At 45.3% G+C, this 15,209-nt stretch overlaps 1 protein-coding gene across 12 annotated transcripts in view; it reads right to left on the reverse strand.

Moving 5' to 3' along the window:
- Positions 1-980: 980 nt before the first annotated feature.
- SEC22C (SEC22 homolog C, vesicle trafficking protein) overlaps positions 981-15,209 on the reverse strand; it is a 32,809-nt gene continuing 18,580 nt past the window's right edge. For 4 of the 12 annotated variants that reach the window (XM_047098860.1, XM_047098859.1, XM_047098861.1 and 1 more), the window contains exons 3-8: positions 14,381-14,544; positions 12,287-12,466; positions 9,591-9,709; positions 8,329-8,394; positions 5,905-6,144; positions 981-4,013 (exon numbers count right to left, since the gene is read on the reverse strand). In XM_047098860.1, the coding sequence (XP_046954816.1) occupies positions 5,944-6,144; positions 8,329-8,394; positions 9,591-9,709; positions 12,287-12,466; positions 14,381-14,544 (730 nt within the window). In that variant the 3' untranslated portion in view covers positions 981-4,013; positions 5,905-5,943. Of the gene's footprint in view, positions 4,014-5,596; positions 6,145-8,328; positions 8,395-9,590; positions 9,710-12,286; positions 12,467-14,380; positions 14,545-15,209 lie in introns of those variants that run through there. The other 8 variants (XR_006965618.1, XR_006965619.1, XM_047098863.1 and 5 more) reach the window with 8 other exon arrangements.

A 15,209-nucleotide genomic window follows, 5' to 3' on the forward strand; every position in this document is an offset into this window, starting at 1 on the left:
CGACCCAGTGACCTCTTGGAGCCGACGCCACAGAATTAGGCAGCACTTCCCTGCCAGGCGCAGCCACAGAGACCCCTTCCTCTCTGAGCCTCACTCCTCCACTGGCACTGCTCAAGGATGCTTGGCAGTTGTCTGCTCCCTGGCCCCGTCAGGAGGTAGAGCCCAAGAAAAAGAAAGGCAACTCCGTAGCCTGAACCGGCACCCGGCCCTCCTGGAGCCAGAAGGGCATCTTTCATGGGCCAAGATCCCCCTTCACTCTTTGTGGTGCCGCCGATGGCACACAGTACCTTGTCAACAAGGAGGTGGAACCAGGTGGTGGCCAAAGGCTCTGCCAACTCCCAAATCCCAGAACCCGGTAACTTAAGAGTCTACTTTGGAAGTCTCTGCCCTCCCCCAATCAGGACAGACGGTGGAGAGGAGCTTGGACCATGCATTCCCCACCGCGCCTCAAATATGGGCAGAAAATTGGTGCATCTGTTTCCATTCTGGGAACTTCGTCAGCTGCTTACAGGGAGGACCTCTGTAAAAGGGTGCAGTCCCTTGGGCCCCGAGCCTGCCGACCGGCTGGCAGCTGCGCCTCCTGCTGGCCATTCTGTGGTGGGGCTGGTCCTGGGAGATGGAACTCAATGGTCCCTCAGAGCACGGCCAGGAGCTCAGAGCCTAGAGCAGGGCAAATGCCCGCTCACAGGCACACAGATAAGCAGGGGCAGAGCCTGCATAGAAGGCGGGCCTCCCAGCTCCCAGGGCTGCTCTGTGACTGCTATGTTGGCTTTTCCAAGGTCTTTCCTGGACCCACGATCGCTTTCCAGAGTCTGGGGTTGGTGCTAAGGACTGAGGCCTGGCACCTGTCTAGACACTGGAGACGAGGATGTGAATTCCACTTCTTTCGACACCCCCCGCTCCATGATGCCAGGCCCACATCACACCCTCTAGGAAAACGGACCCAAAACTCAAAATTTTTTACACAAATACACACAACGTAATAAGCACCTTAGATTTATTCTCCTCTCACTTCTGAAGCCATGTTATTTAATTTATATATACATAGTATATAAATGGCTATACAATATTCTTTACATATATTAACACGAGTTTAGGCTTTACTACTGTGTGAGAGTTTGTTAAAACATACCCATCATTTATTCAAAATAGATCTTTGTTATTACATGAAAACAGTAAGAAGCTTGTACAACACGGACAGCAAGCATTCAAAACACATATGTGAAGGAAATGGTTTTGCCCTGGCTAAATCAGTCTCAATCTTTTACGCTCTTAGTAGAAAAGTCTATTAAATGGAACAGAATTCGGGGGGGGGGGTCAAGTCGTACAAATAATTCATTAAATATACTTCTGAAGTAACCCCAGAATCACAGAAGGGTTAAAGAAGGTCACACGTACCAAGCACAGGTTAGAAGAACAGAATGGATTTGATAATTTGACCCGAAATAAAAGGCGCTTGTGAGCCGCGGCTCTGCCATCAGCACACACGGACAGATGTTTCCATATCCGGCCATTCCCAGGTCTTACTGACAAGCCCTTTTCCACAGGTTCCCTGCCAAGACGTTTCCCCAGCAACCAGGGTCTGACATCACTGCTCCCAGACGGGAGACTCAGAGCTCTCCCCATTTGGCTCAGGGATGGACTTGAGGTTTGGTTCGACCAGCAGAACCGGCCTCCCTGGATGCCGGAGGGCCCAATGCCAATGGTAGCAAGAGCTCTGTGACTGGAGGGCAAGAGGCACGTTCAGGGGGGAGAAAGAGAGGTCACCACCTTTCTAGACTGGAAGACTGAGCCCATTTACCTAGCAGGATCATAAAAGGCCTGTCTTTGTAAAACCTGGAAGACACGGCTGCACTGTGCTGCGTAAAGCGTGAACTTCCTCTCACCGGGTGAAAGCCTTTTTCCTCCTGCACGTGAACAGGGGATTCACCCAGTATTCTCCTCCACTAGGCTTTTCTCCTCATGACAGCATGCCGGGGGAGTAGGTGGTTACCACCGCTTCCCAGCTGAGGACCCTGTCCCTGCGGGCAGAACCTGCCCACAGTGGTGGAGGCCTGAGCAGGAGAGTCAAGTCTCTCTTCCTCTACCATTGTTCACACTCACAGAGCACAGTGGAGCTTCCCTGTGCCCGGGCAGGATTCTGTGGAGGAACGTTTGAAATGTGAGCAACACCAGAGCGGGGTGCACATCTGGTCCCTGTAAACACTCCCATGCCTGCCGGGCCCCACTTGCGCTGCCCTGTGCACGCACAACAGCAGTCTCCTGAGGGCCACCTGCCCTGCATGTTACAGTGAGTGGCCGATTCCTTCAAGGAAAAGCAAACAGCATCCCTGGATGAAGGTGCAGCACGTGCCCCCAACACGCCAACTGCTTGAGGGCGGCTGCTTGAGGGCCCCCAGCTCTGCTCCTCACCTGTCTCCTGCTTGCTGCACCCCAAACAGCCGGCCCTCCTGGCTGTCATCTTTGCCGACCCTGGCAGTGCTGACCGCCAAAGTGCTGTTGCCCTTTGAGCCCCTACTCCCAAATGTGTGCTGCAGCTCCCGGGGGCACGGAGGAAGAGGGCCGGGCCTCAGTGCACTCTGCTCTGCCCCTGAGCTCCTGTACCCACCTTATCAACTACAGTGAAAGACGGCTTTCCCCACCCCTCCAAAGATTCCAGTTTCAGCCTCTGTTTCCAGGGCTGCAATGTGTGGGACAGACACGGAAAGAGGCAGAAGAGTCCTGGAGAATAGGGGCACCTAGGAAAATAACAGGGAGCTCAAGGTGAGGTGACAGAAATGAGATTGGTTTAATTTCAGCACTCCTCCTAACACCCTTTTTCCAACTCCTTAAGGAATTTTAAAAGGTTGCTTCACAAATGCCTGTAACACAGACCACAGGGGTGCAAGCCTGAGAAGCAAAACCGGGAGCCTCCGGTCACATTCCTCCCACCACCAGCAGAGGGGCCTCTAGTACTGAGAGGTAATGCCACCCCCAAATACACCCCTGATTGTCTCCTCCCAGGAAAAAGAAACTCAGGAATGATCCTTATCACAGTAAGGCTACCCTAGGGAAATGAAACCAGAGTCTACGTGTTTCTCTCACCTGCATACTTGAGGAAGGGAAAACCCTGTGGGCCTTGGCCCCATGGTTGGGAGACCCTGGCCAGGAGCACTGAGCCACATTCCAAGCCCGATACAGGAGATGGGAATAATGCACTCCGACGTTCAAAGATCTTGCAGTATCTGATCCCAGAAGGCACTTTTAAGGTTTGTTTTCAACATTATTTCAACTATTCCCAGATCCACCCCTGCGAGGTTGGTTGGGCAGGTAGCATTGAACCATTGGGAAAATAAAGTGCGAGAACAGCAATGAGTCCGTGGGGTAGTGAGGATAACTCCTGTGACGTGCAGCCACCTTTCTGGCATCAAGGATGACACAAGGGGCCACAAAACTCCAAGCCTGAACCAGGTCAACCCTGAGCTGGGATTTCCCTTGGACAAAATCCCCAGAACTACTTCTCTGTCATTTGTCTCTTCCTCCAGTGAATGAGGCTTCTTTTAGCTGGGTTCCAGGTGAACAATGTTTATGTGGTTATTATTTTGTACTATTTGTCCAGTGCATCCTTTCCCTCTCATTTGCAAAAACGAATCTGAAACCCCATGTAGATGTTGACTGATGAAAACCACATTCAACCAAGTGTAGACAACATCTCCACCAGTGCGGGAAGTATTCACCAGGAGGGCCCACTCTTCAGGATAGTTCTCTACTGCCTGCCGAATATGGATCACAGATTCTGCCCCCGAGAGCATCTGGGGTATAGGCCTACACGGCAATAACACATGAGCTCAAAAAATATTAATAACTCACTTATAGGCTGTGCTTACCAACTTTTAAAGCCTTTTTCTTTTCTTTTCTTTTTTTCTTTTTTTTGGTGCTTCTAATGTACAAAGACTTCTCTTCCCTCCTTGGCTTTCCATTCTATTTTACCATCTCTTCAAAATTATCTCCCAGAGAGCCTGAAGATTCGCCTGCTGGGTATGCAGAAAATTACGAAAATGCAACACTGATAGAGTGACAACTGTGCAGTTGACATCTGAGGATGTTGCCAATATAACGTTCATATCAAGATATTTTGATTAAAAACAGAAAATTGTATTATAAGAAAATTACTGTAGCATCATTTTCCCAACAGTTTCCAGTCACATAAACTTGTTTTTCTTAACCTGACACCAAGGTAGCTCAGTAACAATGCACTACCAGTAACAACCAAGTACAACTGAGTTCCCTAAAATAATATTCTTGCTTTCCCTACGTACTCAATAATTCTTGTGAAGCTTTTCAACTTTTAAGATCAAAGTAGGATTATTTTATTTATCAAGACCACATAATTCAACCCAAAATATCCCACGCAATTGCCAGTGAGCTATTCAGATTCTAGACTTCTACCAAGAAAATCCAAAGAGGGGCGCCTGGGTGACTCAGTCGGTTAAGCGTTCGACTTTAGATCAGGTCATGATCTCACCACTCGTGAGTTTGAGCCCCACATTGGGCTCTGTGCTGACAGCTCAGAGCCTGGAGCCTGCTTCAGATTCTGTGTCTCCCTCTCTCTCTGCCCCTTTCCTGCTCACGCTCTGTCTCTCCCAAAAATAAAATAAACATTAAAAAAAAAATCAACAATCCAGAGGGCAAACTCCTGAAATGGCCTCCTAAATGTACTGGACAACCCAGGCTGAACTTTCTGGAGACCAAAAGGATCTTATACAGAGCCTCTTTTTGGACAACTGTGATCAATCACTATTTTAACAGAGAGAAGAAAAGTAACTTTTCAGGGCATGGGGTTTATTATATCCTTATGAAGCTTGAAAAAAAGTTAACACCTCCTTAACTCCTGTTCATAAAGAACGAGGCCCTCCATCTAATTAAGATGACTGGAAGAGGGGTAGAGGAGTAATTAACTCAGGAGGTCTTCCGGGAACAGGTACACAGGGTCAGGCATTCATCATCATTAAAATGACAGGCACTCAGCTGCCATGTACAAGGCTGATGACGAGGGTTTTTTTGTTTTTTGTTTTTTTACTACAACCTGCATCTGTAAAGTGCCACTGTGTGAATCCATGTGACTCACCTACTCCTGTCTGTGGCCCCACCACAAAGAACCCTGAAATTCTCGGGCTCATAAGCTCATCCTCATGAGCTTATGATCCAGTAGCACTGGTTACTCAATTTTTTAAATATTCAGATACACCCTGCAGACAAATACAAAACTTTTCTGTGCCCACGCAGTCCCACCACCATAAAAAGTTATATACAAATTAAATAAACTCGGCTTTCTTAACCATTTTCTCAGCTTGAGTTTATCCTTTCCCCAAATGAAGATACGTTCAATTTATATCCAAAATACATTTAAATATTCTAAAGGTATCGTATCAGACCTAAGTTATCAAAAAATGTAAACAAAATTTATCTAGCTTATACTTATGAACCAGATTTTAAAATGTTTAATTCACCCTGTATTGACCCTCTACAAAAAACTAACCAAGTCCCATTTAGACTGAAAAGCTGATGTGGGTTTTAAAGTGGTTCCTCAGAGACAACCGCCAGTTACTAAAGCTAGTGTTATTGAATCTAGTGGTTTATTGCATCATTCAATTTAAAAGACCAAAATAATTCCATTCTGATCTTCTAATAATGTTCCTTCTGAATGAGCCCCCAGATTCTGCTGTCCTAAGTAAATGTGCTGAACTGGAGATTCCGCCATGATGCCCAGCACAAAACTGGGGCTGGGGTGACCTCGTGTTTTCCATCGCTCCTGTTAAAAATCCTCAACTTTCAGTATCACTCTGGTTTGGTCGAAAGGAACTTCAAGGATGGAAACTCGAGGTGAAGTCGAAAAGCAAAAAGGGAAACAGAGGTGACTCTCACAAGAAAACGAAAGGATCCATTCATCACATGATGTCATCTTCATACTCCATAGTCAGACTGCTTCTCCTGAAGCTGCCTGGTCAGTATCTGATATGAAGACAGAAAAGCCACTCCTATGTGGAAGAGGATTTGCCAGAGGTTCCTTAGCCCATGCAGGTACATGTTGCCCAGGCAGATAAAGAGCAGCATCAGCACCACCTTCACAGTCCTGGCTGGACTGTAGAACAGGTACAAATAACACTGAAATGACACCATAAGAGGCAGTCCAGTCAGAGAGGAGAAAACAGCCACAGGTCCGATGCAGGACTCACTTCCTACACCTGCACACACAGTGTCATCTCACACATAGTAGCTCATTCAACTGAAATCATGACAACGGAGCCCGGCCTTGCCAGGTGAGCTGCTGTTAATCAAATCACTGGATGAAAGTGGAGATCCAGAAGAGACAAGAAAAGTGGAACAGATGTCACAGGGGGAATTAGAACATGACACTCTTGAAAACATTTAAGAACTACAGACAGAAATGCCCAGGCTGTGGGCTGTGCAAAAAGAAGAGGTGCAGGTAAGGGGAAGAGAGCCAGGCCAAAGACACCCCAACAAGAACGGCTGGTCTCCAACTGGACTTTTCCTTCCGGGGAGTCATGACAGATAGGAAAGCCAGTAAAAGAAGCTATGCTTTTATTATTTGTTTTTCCTGAGTTCCAACGACATCAGGGACCAATGTTCCCTAGACATCCTCCTTATCGTGTCTTCAAAAGCATCTCTGACACAAGGAAAGGTCTCACAGCAGGGAGGGGGACTAACATTTTGTGTAGGGCATTCACACAGAAAAGAGGCCATTCTTGTTCTACAAAAGCTAGAAGTAACTTTTTGGGTCAATGTTTAAAAAAAAACAAAAAGCACATTCTCAAAACACAGAGCAGTTCGACAAAGGCTCAAGCTCCAGTGGGAGGGAAAGAGTTCCCCACTGAAAGAGCTACCCAAGTAAGAATGCAGTTGGGGGAACGAAGGGCAAAGTGCAAGATCCCTGCAGCCCTGAATACAGGCTCTCGGTACTTCAAATGGCAACACTCGAGGCTTGGGACACTTGATTTCTAAAAAATGAGTGCATTTTTGGTCCTGGGTTGAAAATTTCTTTTCCCACAATCATGTCACTCTTAAAAAATAGACCATTCTGGGATGTATGTGGAAGAGAGAAGAAGCGTTCTTTGAGAAAATAAATTTTAATTGAAAGGAAAAGAAAAAAAAAAAAGCTTAAGAATGTAGACAAAGTACTAAAATCTGAGCCTCTATGGAGGATGGGGAAAGAAAATTACAGGTTTTTTGTTTTTTTTTTTTACTAGAATTAACTCTACCTACAGAGGGTTCAAAAGCTCCATTTTACTCTGCCCTGTAAGTATGCAGCTTATTTGAAAATAACTAAACAGTAACCAGGGGCGCCTGGGTGGCTCAGTCGGTTAAGCAGCTCAGGTCACGATCTTGAGGTTCATGAGTTCAAGCTCTGCGTTGAGCTCCATGCTAACAGCTCGGAACCTGGAGCCTGCTTCAAATTCCGTGTCTCCCTCTCTCTCTCTCTGCCCCTCCCCACTCACACCCTGTCTCTCTCTCCCAAAAACAAATAAATCTTTTTAAAAATCTGAAAGTAACTAAACAGTAACCAACAGTAAAAACCCACTAGTTAATGTTGTAATGTTTGCCTCGTTTCCTAACGACAGATTTGAGTCAGATGGTATGACTATTAAAAAAAAAGTTTTTGGGGCGCCTGGGTGGCTCAGTCGGTCGAGCGGTCGACTTCGGCTCAGGTCATGATCTTGCGGTCCGTGAGTTCGAGCCCCGTGTCAGGCTCTGTGCTGACAGCTCAGAGCCTGGAGCCTGTTTCAGATTCTGTGTCTCCCTCTCTCTCTGACCCTCCCCCGTTCATGCTCTGTCTCTCTCTGTCTCAAGAATAAATAAACGTTAAAAAAAAAAAAAAGTTTTTACCTAGTCTTGTATTTAAACAACACACATGCACACACACATGCACGCACATGCAGTTGTTACTTCTGCAGGAGGACATTTCTATACTTGGACTGCCGTGACACTAAGCAACACCCTGCCTCACATTAGTCAGGTAACCCAATCCCCACAGCACTCTCAACTTTCCCTTCTTGAAATGTGAGTCCCAAAATTCCTGGCTTCTGTTCAGCCGTTGTGAAAGGCTCTGCAGCCTAGGGCAAATGGCTTTCCCTTTGAGTCCAATGCTGTTCCTTTGTAAAACGAGAGGACTGGACAGGATGGGCCTAGCGTGGTTCCACTAAGGGCCTGGTATTCCGTGACAGGCCTTGGTGGGAGAAAATCACATCTAGAAATAAGCTGACGGTCCCAACAGAAGAACAAAATAAGGTCACGGGTTCAACCCACTCAAAATATCAATGTTTCACCCACCTGGAAAATACAGGCTACAAAAGGAATAAGAAAAGCCAGAATAGTTCCAATTTCCTCGTGGGCAACCTAAAACAAATGTAAGAAACAGGAGAAAAGGAATATTCCGATGAAAGGAAAAACGATGACATGAAGCTCTTCACACCTCATTGGGTCTGGTTTGGTTGATAAAGCAAAATCCCTGACTGGGACAGAGCACCCTGTTTCTATACCAGAACCGGGGTTGACACGCAACTGTTTCCAACAGCCTGGACACACCATGTGCCCTCCTGTCCCCGAGCATCTGTACGAAGCCCCCAGGCTGGAATGCCCCCCAACACTACTGCCTCTCAAAATCCACTCATTTGTCAGCACTAAGCTTTCCCTAATTCTGCATTCTTCAGGTACTGCCACCTCCTTAGTGATGTCACCACACTCTACTTTGTGCCCCATCTTAACTGTCTTGTCGGCCATGTAACTGTTCTAGTGCGTACAGACGCTGGTAAGTGTCTGGGCATGGATAATCATAAAAAATAAGAGTAGGAAACAGCACCCATCAGCCAAAGACAGGACGCAGTAACAGGCGGTCACCACTCTTACGCACAGGCCTGCTGCCACTCTCCACACAGGTCAGTCTACATTAGTCTCCTGAGAGCAACACCAGCCATGCTTCAGCCTTTAGCTACCGCAGTGATGGTGTGGGCACGATGGCTCTATTTTTAAATGAGGTATCTATCCGTTTATGCCTACAGTGATTCTATGCTTTTTCAAAGTGTTTTAAATACTTCAAAATTTAAAAAAATATTTTAAGAGCCCTGACATAGAAAGTTGCTTTGATTTACGCAGCCTGGCAAACCAACTGCCTAATGATACAGTTCTGACAAAGACATAGGGAAGTGGCATCTTGCTTGATATAAATCAGACTAGGAGCAACTTTTTAACAGGCAGAAACAGCCTGAACCTCAGAGGCTGAGAATCAGATTCGCTCTTGACGAGCAATCAGGACCCTGGGGTGACTCCTGGGGCCCAAGGATGTCCCTGTAGCAAACTATTTCTCACCAATTCCCCCTGACAGGCCCCTTTGGCTTCTTGGGACAAGAGACACAAAAGAGCAAGTTTTATATTTGTTCAATTTACTATAAAGAATAAACTTTAAAATAAAAATTGTATTTTAATTAAACAATTGTTAAAACCTTTGTACGTAATAACCTTACGAATAAAGTATCTCCCCCATCAGTTTCTGCCATCATAGGTCCTTCAATTTAAACTATAAAAACAAGGGTTACCTGTAGAGAATGTTCTGCGAGGTGAATCCCACGGATGAGGTTCAGAGCAGCACACATGATGTTGAGAATGAGCGAAAGGACACCCAGGGCTGTCACTGGCTCCATTCGGAAATTAGGGGCTTCACAATTAAAAAAAATAAGTGTCTAGTGAAAATAATTTCTATATGAAAGAAAAATAAACAAAGACATTAACTAGACCTCCACTAATGATAGGCTCATTATGTTAAACACAGAATAACAAACATATTAATTAAAAGCAGCTGCTGTTAGACGGCAAAAAGGCAAGAAATGGAGGACAGAATGGATCTGGGAATCTGAAGTGAGTTTCTTTCGGCACGAAGACTGTCTCTGAGTTAAGCACAGGTTTTTCAAGGCCTGATTTTCTTTCTACTTAAAGCAGTAGTTCTCAGAGAGGGGTGATTAGCCCCTCAGTGGGCAACTGGCAATGCCTAGAGATATTTGGGGTTGTCAAAACAGCAAACAGGGTATTACTGGCATCTAGTGGGCCACGAATGTGTCTAAGCATCCTGCAATGTACAAGACAGCTCCTCACAACAAAAAATTATCCAGTACAAAATGTCAGTATGGCTTAGGCTGAGAAAACCTGATGTAAAGCAATTTATGGCTTTATTTGTAAATTGATTGTCAAACTGACAGCATTTCTATCAACTCTCAGCTTCTAAACAAGGACAGTATTCAGGGACTCGTGGGCTTCCGGGGCAATGTGCAGCAAATGCAGTTTTTTAAATTCTAAAATAATTGGGAAGAGGAGGTAAAAACACTGATTATTTGAGCCACAATCTGTTTCTGGAACTCTACACCAAATGATCATTCTCTCTTCAGAGTTAACTACCAAGACCAATTCTGGTTCACACTATTAAAGGGTGACACCCTGCCCCATTCTCTTAGTATGATCTTTTAAATCATCCCTTCTGGTCCTTACATTTCCCACATACACACACATGCGCACACACATGCACACACACAAGTATCTAGCCACAACCCAAGGGATGCCTAGTGTTAGTGTGTTAGAGTTTCCACTGAGCTTCCAAAGCTCCTGTTAGAACAGAACATGCTACCTGTAAAGATTCTAGCCTCAGGACAATAGGGTGGGTCAAACCACAGTAAAATGTCCTAGAAAGATAAGCAAGTTGATGTTTTCTGGATTTTACTCCTCTTGTCTAAGTGGTTGAAAAACAAAATACATTACAGAGCCACCCCATTTTTATATATGGCAAAAGAAAAAGCTTGCGGCTCAATTACCTTCTACGAAAGTTAAGTTCATTCCTAGTATAAATTACACGTTACTGATTGGCATAAAAGCCAATCCAGGAATGTATTTGGTTTAAATTTAAATAGATTAAATCAAAACACAAAGTTAAGCCAAAAAGGTGAACATTAAGGAAAAAAAAATTTTTTTAATGTTTATTTTTGAGAGAGAGAGAGAGAGAGACAGAGAGACAGAGCACGAGTGGGGTCAGGGCAGAGAGAGAGGGAGACATAGAATCTGAAGCAGGCTCTAGGCTCCGAACTGTCAGCACAGAGCCCTATACGGGATTCAGATTCACAAACCGTGAGATCATGACCTGAGCTGTCGGACGCTTAACCGACTGAGCCACCTAGGTGCCCCCCAAAATGTGAACATTTTTAATACACCACTTTTAAAATTCAAGCAGTGAGTTTAGTATAAAAACTGTTAAAACAAAATAATTAGACTGTTATAGTGTAGACAACTCTATCTTTCAAAGAAGGATTCAGCTCTTAGACCATTACAGAATGGTTAGAAGATAAATTCTACTTTAATTGAAACTTGGTTTGTGTGTGTAATCATAAACAAGGAATAAAAAAAAATCATGCTTTGTTATGTGCTCTTAGACCATTACAGAATGGTTAGAAGATAAATTCTACTTTAATTAAAAATTAGTTTGTGTGTGTAATGATAAACAAGGAATAAAAAAAAATCATGCTTTGTTATGTGCTCTTAGACCATTACAGAATGGTTAGAAGATAAACTCTACTTTAATTAAAAATTAGTTTGTGTGTGTAATGATAAACAAGGAATAAAAAAAAAATCATGCTTTGTTACATGCTAGGCATTGAGTGGCTAGTGGTGTTAACGGTGGACTAAGTCACAGAGTGCCAGGGCACCCAGCTCAGAAATCCACAGGGCTCACGGGGAAGCAAACTGAGAACATTCAAAGCCCTGGCTCTGGCCCTGCCCACCCTCATCCCCAAGGCCCTTCCCTCCCAGGTCAAGGAGGGCATGGTTTCTCAGCGGAGATTTGCAATGTTTTCACTAAGTGATAAGATGAGATAAGGATTCATTGTCAAAAGAAAAAAGAGAGAAAGAGAACAGACAAATCTGTACACTTTAGTAAGTGACTTCCAGCAAAACCAAATGACTTCCCTTTACATTTAAACGGGTAGACTTCACCCTGGTTGAGAAAACAAGTCACTCTTCTGAATTTCATCAAGAGTTGCACCGCCCCCTCCCCAGAACGACTCACTATGGTGACAGTTTTTTTGTTAACAGTCACCTGGAAACAGGTCAGTCCATATTTTCCAGACATATTTTCCAGACACCCATCCCCTAAAAAACAACTCCCTGGTTTAAAAAAAAAAAAAAAGCCAATTGCGTTTGAAATACCTAATGTCGCCTCATCTTCACCAACATCGGAGAAGAGCAAACCACTTACCAGGCTCCAAGTGTATCTGTGTGTGACCGTTCATTATCCCATTCGCTATATCTGTGTCCTCCACAGTGAGAACCACTGGAGGTTGGAAGTCAAGCTCCTCCTGAATTTTTTCTAAGCTGCTCTCCATCTGAGCGGAACTTACACAGTTAAAATGCCACTTCACTTTCTGAATGATGCTATCTGCAAAAAGAGAGCAACCCAAGTTGAGTAGTTGCGTCAGGATGGATATTACAGAACAATATATGCAAAATGAAGTTCACCTTTCTGAGCAAGCTAGTAAGTCAGCCAGATTCTGGGAGTGTCTGGATACACCTAAAGGTCAGATGTTCACTGGGTGTCATTACTGCTCTCATCAATCTCTTCAGTGCATAATACTTAAAATGCGATTGTCCACAGAGAAGGCAACAATGCTTCCCGGAACCTCAGTGATGAGGGAGTCAAGGGATAGGGGCTGGAGTCTTACTCAGCCACTGCTGATAGTACAATCCTGGGCTGTTCACAGAATGATGCAAAGCTTAACAGAAAGGGGAGACAGTTATTCTTGAATGAATTACCTCAAAAAAGGTACGGGAGAAAAAACTTACAAATAAATGTGAATATTTTGTGCAAACTAAAATCACATACTTCAAAGATATCGGTTTTAATTGCTTTGTTTGCCTTAGTATTAATCGATTACCAAGTTTTAATAAGCACTTGGAGTTTCGTACATATGGCAAAGCAAAATCACGCACAATGCCGGTATCTAGTATCCACCATTATATTCTACTCTCACTCAGTGATGAGCAAACACGATGCCGGGACAGGGTCTGCTGTGTGATCAAGCACACCACTTTAGAAGGAAGGCACATGCAGAGCAGCAGGGAGCAGAACACGGTCCACACTGCATATCAACCGCCACAGCTGTGGTCTGCCTGGGGCCAGCGCGCCCTCTTTGTAGGAAGAAGTGGGGTTGAGAGCAGCGGTGGACGAGGCCTCACAGGGAGAACCGGGGAGAACTCTGTCTACATCACAGGTCTGCCTGGCAGAGGCCTGCGTACCAGGGAGCTTGCCAGCACCTTTGGGTGACAACAAAATGCACCAGCCAGTGGACCACGTGAGGGAGTACGAGGGCTACGGCAGTACAGCCAGGAAGCACACGTGCCAACATGCCTGTGCACCTGACCCTTAGTACCGACTGCTGCCAGCCCCTCATTCAAGGGCATCACAGAGACAGCAGCTAGTTTACGTACAGGCACAGGATGCCCCCCACTCCCACCTCTACTCCTGTTCTCCCAAGAGCTTAGAATAACTTGACTCACACCTGAGGAAAAGAGAGCATAGGCTACAGCTACCATGCTGTGTTCCAAAGCCTCCGAGCCTCTACAAGCCTCTCTGACAATGCCTAAGAGAAAACAATCCTCTTCCAGGGCAGTATTTCTCAGACCTTTGAATAAAGGGGCAGTTTTTCTTATTTCCAAATGGTTACAGACTGATTCTTTGATAAAATGCAATAAAAAATACCGCAGGAATGTCAAATCACCATACGAGTTTCTGGACACTTATTCTCACTTTCTGTACCTCCCTCATGATAGAACAAATTCCCATACCACCTGTTGAGTAGCACTGCTCTAGAGCAGGGGTTAGCAAATTTTCTTAAGCTGCCAGGTAGCAAATATTTGAGGCTTCTAGGCCCCATATGGTCTCTGTCACATCTACTCAACTCTGCTGGGTAAGGGCAAAAGCAGCCACAGGCAACCCATGAAAAGAATGAACGTAGCTGGGTTCCACTGTATTTACAAGAAAAAAAGAGGCGGGGGCAGCTGGCCCTTGGGCCAGTTTGCTGACCCCTGTCCCAGAGGGCTGTGGTGAATAATCGATACAAGTTTCACCACTCCCCAACCTGCCTCAGGCTCTGAAGAGATGAAGAGCCAGCGGTAAACCTTGAAGCTCTCCAGGCCGCTCCTTCACTGAAATCTCTTGGTACAAAACTGATCTCCAGTGACATGTTATAGCCCCTACAGTGGTTTTCCCTGATGGTCAAAGCCAAATCTAAACCATTAATTCTACACATACGATGCCGTGAGAGAACAGTAAATAAGAAAGAGGGTTACAAACCAAATTCAAGAAAGGCGTATGGCCTGGAGGCTAGGCCAATACAGGTGGTGTCATAGGAAGCTGTGAATTCCCACCACACGGTCTCCAGGAAGCAGAAGGCCATGGCCGCTGGACACTGGCGGGAGCAGATAGCCATGCAAGCCACATCCCCCAGCGAAGAGAAACTGAAACAAAAGGGCAGTATCTCCATTACTGGGGAACAGACCCCTGTATTCCCATCCCATATTCAGACACAACGATGCTTCTGCCCTGCTCTTCCTTGGCCTTGAACAGCCCTGGAGCTGTTTGCTGCATGCATACAGTCCCTTCAGCTGGACCTCCCTGGGACTCTCTTGTCCTTCCTCTAAAATAGAGAGCAGTTGGGGCACCTGGGTGGCTCAGTTGGTTGAGCGTCCAACTTCGGCTCGGGTCATGATCTCATGGTTTTTGAGTTCGAGCCCCGTGTCAGGCTCTGTGCTGACAGCTCAGAGCCTGCAGCCTGCTTCAGATTCTGTCCCCTTCTCTCTCTGCCCCTCCCCACTTGTGCTCTCTCTGTCTCTCAAAAATAAATAAATGTAAAAAAAAAAATTGAAATAGAGAGCAGTTATTTGCCACTGACAACGTGAAATCACTCCTAATTTGTGCACGAAGGATGCACGCTTCATGAGGGAGAAGTAGCCTCAGACTTCTCTGCATCTATTGAGGAAAATATTTTTTTTCTTTAATCCACATCAATAGCTTTCTAATGTTAAATCATCCTGCCATCCTGAAATACAGCCAAGAGGTTATGAGTTTGTACATATGCACATACACACAACTTACTGGATATAGTTTGCTAATGTTTTATTTA

The sequence above is a fragment of the Lynx rufus genome, unplaced genomic scaffold, assembly GCF_022079265.1.
Source record: "Lynx rufus isolate CCGP_SWC_20201006 ecotype Redwood Valley unplaced genomic scaffold, mLynRuf1.p SCAF_5, whole genome shotgun sequence".
Lineage (NCBI taxonomy): Eukaryota > Metazoa > Chordata > Mammalia > Carnivora > Felidae > Lynx > Lynx rufus.